The sequence below is a fragment of the Montipora foliosa genome, chromosome 6 (assembly GCF_036669935.1).
Source record: "Montipora foliosa isolate CH-2021 chromosome 6, ASM3666993v2, whole genome shotgun sequence".
In the NCBI taxonomy this organism is placed as follows: Eukaryota; Metazoa; Cnidaria; class Anthozoa; order Scleractinia; family Acroporidae; genus Montipora; species Montipora foliosa.
Genome location: NC_090874.1, coordinates 2,803,242 through 2,815,741, shown reverse-complemented (window position 1 = coordinate 2,815,741; position 12,500 = coordinate 2,803,242). Strand labels below are relative to the sequence as shown.

Here is a 12,500-nt window from a genome sequence, read left to right as displayed (position 1 = left end):
ACTCTTTTACATTCTGCATTGATTCCTCGCCGGAATCTTTTCCTCCGCTCTCTTGAAAGTGTAATGCTACAAACTTTGCTTTATGTCTTGTAATTGTCTTCAAGAAAACCATACAAAAATGGAGATTATAAATAATTTCAGTTGGCATCGAAAATTATAATGTTCAATCTTAAATAGATAAGTTCACTCACTGAAAGTATTTCTCGAATCCATCGTTCCTCTAGGCCATCTCTCTGCAAGAAAAAAGACAAAAGATCAGGCTGAATTGTTGTTTTTGCCAACAGGAGAATTACAAACGCAAAAAGCCTCCTTTTGTAAACAAAGCAGCAGAAATCAAAATATCTTCGCCTTTCTTTCACACACATTCACAGCACGATCTTTCTCGATGGGCTGCCGATAGATTTTGTGCGAAGTCCTCGAGTTATGGAGAAAGAATCGATATATAACCGCAACCCACAGTAGATTTCATGCTGACATAGTGATCACATATTCCCGTGTGCACGAAAATTCATGAACGGTTGTGTCGCGGGTTGCGTAGCCAGCCGACGTTTAGCAACTTGCGAGCAGATTTACTCACATTTTCGAAAACTGAACCCACATTTGCCGTTATGAGTAGCACTGGTACCCTGTGCTCTCCCATTTTTAAATGTCACCCATCATAGTTTTTCATCTTCAACGCACACCACCAGTAACCGGTCTTCCGTTTCCTATTCGCGCCCCTTACGCGCCAGTCAAGTTACGTTTGTGGGATACTTGTGCCCAATCCCTATTGCATTCCGAACTATTTCGTGCCAAAAACGTCTTGCATGTGTGCATAAAATATTTAAATTCTTCTAAAAAAAATTAAAATGAATTTCAATGTTTAGGCTGAATACATTCAAACCTTGTAAAACATTTCTACATTCTAAACGTATTTAACAATTGCCTCAACAATTGGTCTTTCGGTTTTGGATAGTCGTCGGAATACTTCGTAACTTTCCGTGAAAACATAGAACGCCTGATGGATCTTGTCGTAAATGTGTTTAATACAATACAGCGAAGAGTTGCGAAGAGGATCATTGCTTGTTTTAAGTACTTCAATGATCCGAACGAGCGTATTTTGAAAGCGGATATTACGTAGACATGTTTGCTGTTTGTAAGAGCTGATATACATGACGTCAATCTTTTGCCTCAGTGAACTAAAATTCCGGTTATATTGTTATGATAAATTTGCGCCTCATGACAACTGAAAGCCAAAACGTTTGGAACACGAAAAAGTCAGCGACAAGCGATGAATGGTGAGCTAAAAAAACGGCTGGTTCCACAATCGGCCTCATCAGATGGCGTGGACACAGATGACCTTTCTGAAGTTACTGGAAAGCCTGCAGCATTGCAAACAAATGGCGCCGTTTGGGTGGTCTTTTTTTCTCTACTCATTGACCTTCTCGCTTTTACTGTGATTCTTCCTCTTTTCCCATCGTTGCTAGAATTTTACGCTAGTAACAAAGAGGTGAGCACTGGTTTTATAATATACTTACTCAGTAGCGTTTTAAGGGACTATTTCCAAAAATATACGGGATAAATTTTAATAATGTTGTGTTTTTATAAAGGTTTGTGCCTTGAAAACGAATACCGGTCGTTTCGCCAACGTGTCAGTTCGCCAACGACCCGTTCGCCAACGTATGAAGTCTATTCGCGAACGTCTAATGCCAGTTCGCCTCCAAATTTTTTCGTTGAAAATAATTGCAATTCAATGTTGATGTGAACCGCCATATTTGTTATTGAACCTTTCAATGCGCTCCAATCCCCCCTCAAATTTTATTGGGTTTCTTTATTGATAGTTTATTGCTGGTCATATTCTTTTGCAAACTTGGTGGCTCTCAAAGGAGCCGTTTTTTGGTTACGATTTTTACTGACTTCAGTTTTGTCACAGCCATCGCAGAGGAGCGCTTCCTGTCTCGCTGTTACATGTACTTCCTCATTGCAATAGATACAATAATAGCAGCTGCTTTCTATCTCGATTGACTCTTGTAAAAATATTTGATCAGCGAAAATACTTCGATAAGTTGAGTGGGTTGAATTGAACAGAAAATCACAGCCCTTTTATACAGCAATGCCGGATTAAGCTGAATCAAAATCGCAGGAATTTGATTCGCAGATATTGTTGGTGTTATCTGTTCTTTGTTGTAGTTACATATCATTAAACATTTAAACAATATCCTACTCAAGTTGAAAAAGTTCTCACTTCCTTTGCAATATGCTGCACAAGCGAAGTTAACGAGCTCACATTGTTTTTATCGCATTTCTAATTATTCTTCTCGTAACAGAGAAAAAAAGAGACCGCCAGAGAAGCAGGCTGTAGGGGGAACATTTAATACCTTATTACATGAAATTTTCGCGACACGTTAATTTTGCGTTTTTTGAGGTTCGCATATTTCACGACACGTTAATTTTGCGATTTTGCGAAAATTTTACATTTTGACTTACTTTAATTTCGGGTTTTTGAGTGAGACACACTCAAGGACAGTAAATGGCAGTTTGAGGATTGTACAAAAGAAGTGCTGCCTGGAGTAGAGACGGAAAGCAGTAGCGATGGAGAGGACCAGAACATTACCACAGAATAGCTCAAAATGATTGTTATAAAATAAACGTAATAAAGTCGCTGTTTGACATAATGTGAGTCAATTAATTTTCGCGTCATGTTATTTTCGCGACATTTAATTTTCGCGTCACTTAAATTTTGCGATTTTTTTTAAATCGCGAAATTCACAAAATTAACGTTTCGCGAAAATTTCACGTAATAAGGTAGTTGATGGGGGAAGGAAAAAGTTTTGCCGCAAATATTTAATCAGTGTTTGCAATTGATGGAGAGACGAACAAAATGGACGCACTTAAAAATGTTTGCCAAAGACGGATAAATGCATCCAATATCTTGTTTGCGTTTCAAGCAATGCATAAACCCTCTGTGAGAGTAGAACAAACACGTAGGCAAAACTTGTGGGGAACAAGTGAACATGGCCACCAACCATTTAAGGAACAAATCGAGGCTGCCTCTTTTCAAAGATGCTCGGACAGCATGAGTGCACAAAGACAACGCAGCATGGCCTTGGCAGTCCTGGCACTCTTCTTTTCCATCAGCATACAAGATTACAATCTGACGTTTTGCTGGGTGCGATTTAGATGGAATAATGAGTGTGTTGTAAGCTGTGGCCACCGATAATTCTGTTACTTGCCTTTCCTTTATCAACTCTCCACTTTTATTAGCAATTAGCTTCAAAAAGTCGGGGGTGATCCAGTCTACCCCAGCATAAATAATTTGCGGGAAAACTGGAATCATCTGCAGCTAATTTTGAGCTAACAACAACTATGTTATTGGGGGATTCACTCATTTTACACACACTCCGCGTTTTCCACACTCTGCATTCTCCACACACGGTCCGTGCATTTTCCATACACTCCACGTTTTCCACACACCCCACATTTTCCACACTTCGCATTCTGCACTCTGCACTCACGTACATGTAGTCTTTTAAAGTATAACCAATTTCGCTCAGAAAAAAAAAAACTATATTATAATATTATTTTGACATTGATATACCAGTAGTTGACTGTGATTAAAATAACTGATGATGACAAAATGTGGTCAGTGAACCAAACAAGCAGCGAACAAAGAAGCAGGGTTCGATTTGGAATGGGACAAAATCCAAAGTCTGGATGCAAACATTGTTAACTTGACAGCAGAGTTGTTGAATTTTTTGGTTGACAAAATTTGTTGAAGAAATTTGGAAGGAGAATGGGTAAAAGTATCTGCCCAGAACTTTGCAATGGCTGAAATTTCAATGAAAATGATGAGGACTATTTCATAAAGATCACTTGTCACCTTTATACATGTATAAAGCTCGTTTTGTTGAGAATAAGTGATAATTGCATTGTTTGCTCATTCAGCCCATCTTTCCCTGGCACTGAAATCAAAGCCGCCACTGGGCTTTTCAGAATGATCATAGATTACCAGGTGTAAAAGTTCGTGCAGGTGATGTTTTATCGATGTTTTGATAGGCTGTTAGTCTCATGTTTGAATTATTTAATACATTTTGAAGTACTGTACACTAGACTTGCTTTTAAAGGGAACATTAGGTTTTGCTTGTTTGGAAATATGTAATACAAATCAAGGCAGATGAATCTTGTGTAAAAGTGTTTACAAGACCCTGTAACTACATTTGTACTATCATTATGATAATATCATTTTGTTTTAATAATTTTAAATGATTGATTCTTCCAGGAATTAGGCATCAAAATGATATAAAACCAAAATGATATAAAAAGACAAATTTGAACTCATTACAATGTAGGTACAGTAGCAATATACATGTATTGCAACATAGTTAAAATAGTTATTTAAATCAATGTGCTTTGCTCTTTGCTTTAGGACTGGTTGTACAGTACAATAATGCACCAAGTGAACTCATTCAGAGAGCTGCTGGGAATGCCAGATAATGGACGCTTCAATGCTGTGCTGTTTGGTGGTACAGATTAAAATAATTACAGTACTTTGAGAAATAATATATATTTTTTGCTCTAAGCAACTTGAGGGCTATTTTATCACTAGAAATAAAGGCCTCTGCACTTAGGTTAAGGAACAAAGAAAACCTACATGTAGAATCTGATTTCCAGTACACAAAATGGCTACATGGGGTTAAGACTTTCCAGACCATTGCAAGGAGGAGTTGGACCTTGCTTTCTAATGCCTTTAGGAAGATGAGTGAACTATCCAGATAATTTAAGCTCTGAAATGTTTTAAATGTCTTGAAACAGTTGAATTAAATGACCATAAATGTCCATTCTATTGTTTTACATAATTTTTTTTATTATTGAGAGACTTTTACTGTTGTAGTCTTAATTTTTATTAGGTCCATGAAGATGTACTTTGTTACCAGCATCAACCAGCATCTGATGCTGATAAATTTCTTTGAGTAAAATGTTTGTGTACTGGAGCCTTCAGTTGCAGAATTAGAGAGAACTACATTTTGTCATAGTCTGCCCAGAGAACCTAATATTTATTTATTTCTCATCTTTTTTCAGGCTTTCTTGGTTCCTTGTTTTCTTTGCTTCAATTTTTATGCTGTCCTTTGATTGGTGCCTTTTCTGATGTGTTTGGAAGGAGAGTACCTATGATACTTTGTATGGTAAGGACATGTTTTACAATAATATTAGTTTCCATTATAAATAATAGTCATGAAAACGGAATGGACATTCAATGCCCGTTTAAAAGTTTAAGTTGGAGGTGCGGTGGCCACATGGTCAGTGTGCTCGACTCCAGATTGAGTAGTCCGGGTTCGGGTCCTGGCTGGGGACATTGTGTTGTGTTCTTGGGCAAGACTCCAACCACGTGTATAAATGGGTACTGGCAAATTTAATGCTGGGGGTAACCCTGCGATGGACTGGCATCCCATCCAGGGGGGAGTGGAAGTACTCCTAGTCGCTTCATGCTACAGAAACCGGAGATAACAGCCGGCCTGGTGGGCCTTAGAACTAGGCTTGTAGCAGACTTTTAAAACTTTAAGTGACTGACTTTACCTTTAGAAAATATGTGCCTAGACTGCCAGTTGTAGCTAAGGGATGATTATAGATATTCATAATATTATTACACTGTATTTATTATTATTATTGTGATCTGCTGTTAGGTCAGCACTTAAATAAAGTTATTATTGTTATTATTATTATTATTATTATTATTATTATTATTATTATTATTATTATTTAAACTGCCAGTAGATAATCCACTTACCGTACAATGTAGATCGCAGATTCCCAGAGTAAACTGTAGGTTCTATAAGGCAATCAGATTCAAGATAGTGATTTGATCTACACATTCAAGTACTGGAGATGATCCATGTTATTAATGCATCAGTGGTTATTTTAGGTTACATTTTGAAGTGTGTCCATGTTTTTGACAACAGATTGATATTAAATGTATTTTTGCTTCAGTCTAAAATGATATTTAAATAATGTTTTTAGATAGGAGTGCTGGCCTCGTATGTTTTGTGGGCTTGCTCTTGGAATTTCACTATCTTTGTCCTGGCACGAATCATTGGTGGCTTATGTAAAGGGAACGTTACGATCTGTACAGCTATCATCGCTGATGTCACTACAGTAAGGAACAGGGGAAAGGGAATGGTATGTATACCTGCAGCATTTTTGATTCCAGCAGATTTTGTCACAGTGTCATTTATTGCAAGAAGAGCTTAATTTGGCAGAATAGCGAGAGTTACTTCCTCCTCTAATCAGTGTCCCAGATTCCATTCCAGGATTCTCTGCAGTATTTATGGATTGCGTTTGGTGGCTCTCTTTGCTTTTTTTTAGTTATTAGGTATTTCCCTGCTAGTCCAGGCTTCAATAAATTAATGACTTTTCCATGTAGTCTAATTATTAATGGTGATTCTTCTACTGCTCATATTTCTCATCTCAAACCTACAAACCTTGTTTTCTTGGTCCACACTAATAGACATATTCATATTCTCAGTATTGGACTGGAACTAGCTTGCAATGGAGGCTAATGCGGGAGAATATATTAAAAAGTATTTGCATTTGAAAAGATTCCCCCGCATTAGCGTCCATTGCAAGCTAGTTCCAGTCCAATACTGAGAATACGAGTATGGTCTATTACAGACTAAGTTTTTTTCCATTTATTTATGGCCCCAACGCAAAGGCCTTAAATTAACAGGAAAAACGAGGATCTGCATGTCATGTAAGTTTCACTATGGACCAAGAAAACATGGTTAATAAGATATTTGTCTCATTCCTGAGGTATATAAAATAAAGTAAGGCATGCAGGAAGGAAACTAGTTGAAGTCAAGCGGAATGTTCAACTGCCACAAATGATTGGCATGCGTAAAAATCTGAAAAACTAATAAATCTTACTGGCTTTTTGAAATAGTTTCTTGCAAGATTCAAACAGTTTATTTCACATAATTTATTAAAACAACATCAAAACATGCTAGAAAATGATTTGCATGAAAATTACAAATTTATCAGGCTGGACATCGGGCTGTACATGCTGAAGAATAGTATGGCCTGCTAAAATAGTCAGTCATAGTGCATGTACTAACTGAAAGATATTGTACTAATTTTTATTGTCACCCATGTCCTTTAACAAACGTTTGAACATTTTTGTTGTTACAGTAGTGATAGTCATTTGTCAGTGTAGCGTGCAAATTGTTAGCTACAATATTTTGGGCTTCTCTTTTCTTGTTCGCTCTTCCTTAGTGTACCAATTTAAAGTTTCAATACTCCTGCTGCTTTCTGCCAATTTTCACCACCCATTTACATGTACAGGGTTTTCGATAGAAGTTTCAGTAAGTGGCAAAAGTGGAGTATGGAGAACATGCACCAAAGGGGCCTTTCCTGAGGGCCAAAGGCACAAGCTTGTAGGGGGAAATTTGTGAAATTTCAGGCCTCTTAGAATGCATTTCCTGCATTCTGGAGCATAAAATTATGGTATTTGAAGAGAACACTAATATCATTAAATTTTGGCTTTTTTATTCAGAGAGGGTATAACCTGCGATGAGGCGTACTTTTCTTTTAGACAGGGTGTGAAAAGGTATGTGCCCTGTCTAAAGAAAAGTATGCCTCGTTGCCAGTTAAAGGGAGAGAGTACAATTTTTTTCTTCAAGGCTCCCTTGCATTCTGTACAGCTGCATGCAATGTATTTGATCTGCTGTGACCTAAAAGACCTTTTGCGAATGTCGAATTGTCATGCTTCAAATGTTTAATGATTAGAATTAGGAAGCTTACACCAAGAACTGGATTGCTGGACCGCTGCCTCAAAATCCCCAAGTGAAAACTACTCAGAATTAAGGCTAGCCTCTTTTGTTTTTCATGAACAAAACTTTGCCAATTCAAGGCTCCTGTTCTGTGTGAATGTTTTTTGTGTTATTCGTAAACTTTGGGGTTAATCTCCAAGGAAAGGTAGGCAGCGAGTTAATGTGGAGTGCCAATCAGTTTCGCCGGCTCCCGGCTCTACATGTAATTGAAAACCCTTAGATAACTGCTAACATGCTGTCCCCTGGGCCCAGAATGGCTGCACTCTACAATCAGTGTCATCATTGCCTGTTTTTATGGTAATTATGAACTGATCTGCATATTAATTTTTTTTGTACCAACAGGCATTTGTGGGTATTGCATATTCGTTTGGCTTTATCATTGGTCCTGTGATTGGTGCAATATTTGCAAAAAGGTCATCACTTGAGAGTGGAAACCCTTATCTCCTACCAGCTTTGTTTGCGATCACATTAACTGTAGCTGATATATTATATGTGTGGTTTTGCCTCAAAGAGAGCCTACCAGAGGATAATAGGGTAGGTGACACTGTAGTGCTTGTAATTATGCATGTAAATCTCAGATGTTGTTTTTGAACCCGGTGTTATTCTCTTAGGCTAATGGCTATTAGTTTCACCCATTTAGTGGACTAATCAAATCCTTCATTTTAAGTGGCTACACTACTAGAGGACTATTAGTAGTACTCCTAGAGTAGAGAAAAGCGTGACACTTTTCGTTTGTTTTATTCCCAAATGAATATTTCTTCAACTTGCATTTGCTAACTTTAGTATTGCCTTTTCTGTCTGACTAGTTGGGTGATACTAAAACAATTAAACCCTTCGCCCTCAAGGGCTACGGGTCTAATTGTTAATGAGCCTCTAAATAATCATGGTAAAAAGGCAGCTGTTCTCTGTATTTATCTGTTACTTAAATCCTTTTTCTTCAGGCCAAGAGTCTGGTATCTGAGTTCAAAACTGCTAGCCATCTACTCAACCCAGTCTCGCTCCTCAGATTTGATGCCGTAGATATCAGATCTAGCAAAGAAGGTTTGGCACACAAGTAGTATTTATTCACAGAATAAGGCATTAACTACATGTAGGGTGACATCCACCATCACCATTCACACTCACATGCATCAAGGGTCTTTAAAAAGCTACATATTCTACATTGTAAAGTCACTGTTGTATCAAAATGGAGTTAAATGCAAAGCATTAAACTAAAGAAACCTGGCGTTGATTGCTCAGTAGAGCGATCAGTAATTCTCAGCAGCACACCTAATTACATGAATGATTGCATGTTAAGGATGTTGCCCACTAATTCAAAGGTGTTTTTGTCCCGGTTTTTGATTATGCAGGAAATGTAGATCTGGACAAGTGTCATTGAAATCCAAAAAGAAAAGTGGGGATAACCACACATTTTTCCAAGATAATTGATGAATAATATTTGTAAAAAGCTTTAAAATATAAAGCAATGTTTGGCATTCATTCTCAAATTGAAGCTTAATTATCTCTCAAAAATGCATTGTTACCCCCAATTTTCTTTTTGGATACCAAGAGTACTTAGTAAGATCTACTTTCTATGGATAGTTTTAAACTGTGGAAAAATATCCCTGTATTAGTGAGCATCACTGATAGGAAACCCGGGTATCTCGAGATGTTCAGAACATATCCGCAATAACAATACTAAGCACCGTCCTTAATAGCATTTTTCTTTCATCAGATCTCTGTTCCTCCCTTTTCCCCTTTTCCTCTTGCCATGCAGTGTCATGGCTGCTACAAGAGCATTTCGCAGTAAGCAACACTTCATTCAGTTTAATACTGTTGTGTTATTGTAAAGACAATGTGTTTTTTTGTTTTTATTGTAGATTTAAAAACAGTGCAAGGCCTTGGTTTGGTTTATTTTCTTTTTCTTTTCTTCTTCTCTGGTCTTGAGTTCACACTGACGTTTTTGACTCACAGAAACTTTCAATATTCAAGGTACCAGCATATCCTAGTGCTGTGATTTTCTTCTTGAGCCTTTAACACTTGGCCTAATTTTTTTAAAATTTGTTATTTGTTTGCAGCATGCAGCAAGGAATGATGTTCTTTTTTATAGGAATTACAATGGCACTTGTGCAAGGTACGCTTGTTTACAGCTGCACAAAATGCAGCATATTCTCATAGAGTCCTTGGTTGAAGTTATCCTGTAAGCAAGCTGTTCAAAGCGCTTTGAAGAGCTTGCTCGCAGGCTTAAGTATTCTCGCCCACTGTCACCTTGCATAGTCAAGCAATTTCATGTGTTTTTTTAGTACCATGACACTCCCTTTTAATTCTTTAAGTGAAAATATTTATTCCCTAGGTGGACATGTCCGCAGGCAACCTCCTGGCACTGAAAAGAAAACAGCTCTTAAGGTACTGCCATCTATAAATTTGGGTGTCCCCAAAATTTGCCCTTTGGACAATAAGCCCCGCTGACTCGCGGTGTGCATCACTGGGTGTTTCATTAAATGGTCTTTCGTTTTTCCTGTTTTTACTGATGATAGCTGATAAATTGTTTTTGTTTATTCTCAATCTTAGGGGATGGCAGCCATTATGCCTGCGATGGTTATTATTGGTTTAGCCAAGTCTATTCCAATTCTTTACGCCGGACTTGCGCTGTTCTCATTTGGTATGTTTTCAGACACGCGCAGAATTCAATAATATCACCGCCCAGTTTTGCAAAAGCTGATAAACATCAATCCGCGATTAAATACCAAAGATCTGGGATTGAATTTCGCTCGTCAAAAAAGGTTATTACAATGTGATGTTATGTTGAAGGAAAAAGGAAAAAGAAAATGCTATGTCAAAATAAAAGACTAAGAGTCTTAAGGAAATTGTTTATTAGTAAGTAAACTGGAAATTAAAGTAGGTAAAGTAAAATGTAAGTAAATTGCAATTTTTCCAGTAATCAGTCTAGGATTAGCTTAATCAGGCGTTGAATAACTTGGCCCTTCACGCTGATGGTCATTATTTTCATGAACCCGGCTTCTAGACTGCGAAAACAAACGTGAGAGGCAGTCTTGTAGAAAAAGAACGAATTTTTAAATTACTCTGTTAATTCTTCATTACTCTTCATTTAAAAACTAAAGGCAAACTGTTTACTTTGAGCGATCTTTGAAAGTTAGGCAAATATACACCCTTTTAATAAGTCTAATATATGCCGTTTTCCGCTAATGACGTCGAACTCTTGCATGAGTTTGACTTCATTAGCGGAAAACGGCATATATTAGACTTATTAAAGGGTGTATAGCATGAACTCAAATTCGGAGGGGGGGTGGGGGGGAAGCGGCCTGCTTGCTGAAAAACCCTTACCCTATTTCAGACCTACAGACTTATTCAATAGTTGGTCTGTTACACAGTTGGCTGAATAAATTGAGAAGGGCTTTGTTGATGGTCTTATCGCCTAATAATGAAGAAGCTTCTTCTAAAAAAGATACCCCATATTCAAGAATTGAGTGAACAAACCATGCCCTATTTCAAACCAAAACGGCAAAAAAAAAAAACAAAAAGCAAACCCTTGCTCTTGTGTGTACCTTGCGCTTAACCACTCGAAAAAGTGAGCTTTACGCAGCTGGTTCTGATGCATAATTGTATTATTTGTCGGAAAAACAAAAAAAAGATTTTCTTTGTCTTTTTGCAGGTTCGGCAACAGTTGTGCCTTGTTTGACAACTCTTATCTCTCATCACGGTAACAGTGACTCGTTTTTCTGGTTTACAGTTTCACGCTGGTTTTCAATTGGAATTTTGTCATGCTCTTAGGATTTTTTATGACTCATTCGCTTATGAGTAAATTTGATACTTTTAAAGCGAGTTTAAGTGCAAAACTATCACAAAACAACTTTGCTCTTGGACTCGCTTTAGTGTTTCCCATTAGAAGACTAATATGGGAATAGACCGAATGCATGAATGGCGGCCAAAAAAAATTCTTTCGTTTATGTGCTAATTAGACTCACTAGCCTCGCTCTCAAGCAACATTTCTTTTGTATTTTGTCCATGCAAACGAGGCTAGTGAGGTTAATCAGCACATAAACAAAAGAATATTTTTTTGGCCGCCATTTATGCATTCGGTCTATAAGGCATTATTAATTTCCCTTCGAAACAGAAGCAAAGCACCTTACAACTACAAACAATAGCAAACTGTGTACTTATGTCTCACATTTTGACACATGAAATGACTACGTTTAGTGGGAAACAAACTAGTTTACGAGTTCACAAAATGTGTGACTTGTTTAACTATTCACCTATTTCTTACCTCATTACTGATGATCATTGTCATATTTTTTCTCGCAGGAAATGCTGACCAAAAGGGAAAGATCATGGGAATATTCAGGTCCCTGGGTGCGTTAGCACGAGCCATAGGTCCTGTAGTGAGCTGCACTGTGTACTGGAGTGTGGGGCCCTTTTGGTGTTACTTCGTTGGAGCCCTCTTATTTATGATCCCCATGCAGCTGCTTGCAAAGCTATCAGCTTGAAACATTTTTTACAATACTATTATTTTTTCACCGACGGTACAACCGCTTCTTGACGTTAGTGGCGACATATTTATTCGAGCAGGCGAATGTACACAGCACGGAGCTAAAATATCTTAGATACTTTTATTGTTTAAAAAAATTAAAGACGTTTGAAAAAGTATTGGTTTTCTCCAAATCACAGTAGGTGATATTTAAGGCCAGAATTGAGTTTTTTTGA

At 37.6% G+C, this 12,500-nt stretch overlaps 2 protein-coding genes across 4 annotated transcripts in view; one reads left to right on the top strand and one right to left on the bottom strand.

The window, feature by feature from the left end:
* The window catches only part of LOC138006305 (inositol polyphosphate-5-phosphatase A-like), a 24,999-nt gene extending 24,257 nt beyond the window's left edge, over positions 1-742 (bottom strand). The window contains exons 1-3 of one of the 3 annotated variants that reach the window (XM_068852550.1): positions 578-742; positions 192-233; positions 1-97 (exon numbers count right to left, since the gene is read on the bottom strand). The exon at positions 1-97 is cut by the window's left edge and continues 7 nt beyond it. In XM_068852550.1, coding sequence (XP_068708651.1) covers positions 1-97; positions 192-233; positions 578-640 — 202 coding nt within the window. In that variant the 5' untranslated portion in view covers positions 641-742. The other 2 variants (XM_068852549.1, XM_068852551.1) reach the window with 2 other exon arrangements.
* Positions 743-995: 253 nt separating this feature from the next.
* On the top strand, positions 996-12,443 carry LOC138006304 (major facilitator superfamily domain-containing protein 10-like). Its single transcript, XM_068852547.1, has 12 exons — positions 996-1,489; positions 4,406-4,502; positions 5,059-5,162; positions 5,995-6,153; positions 8,142-8,333; positions 8,741-8,840; positions 9,659-9,770; positions 9,857-9,912; positions 10,132-10,184; positions 10,350-10,440; positions 11,452-11,499; positions 12,102-12,443. The coding sequence occupies exons 1-12, from the start codon at positions 1,271-1,273 to the stop codon at positions 12,281-12,283; spliced, it is 1,413 nt and encodes a 470-aa protein (XP_068708648.1). The 5' UTR covers positions 996-1,270; the 3' UTR covers positions 12,284-12,443.
* The last annotated feature ends 57 nt before the right edge of the window (positions 12,444-12,500 follow it).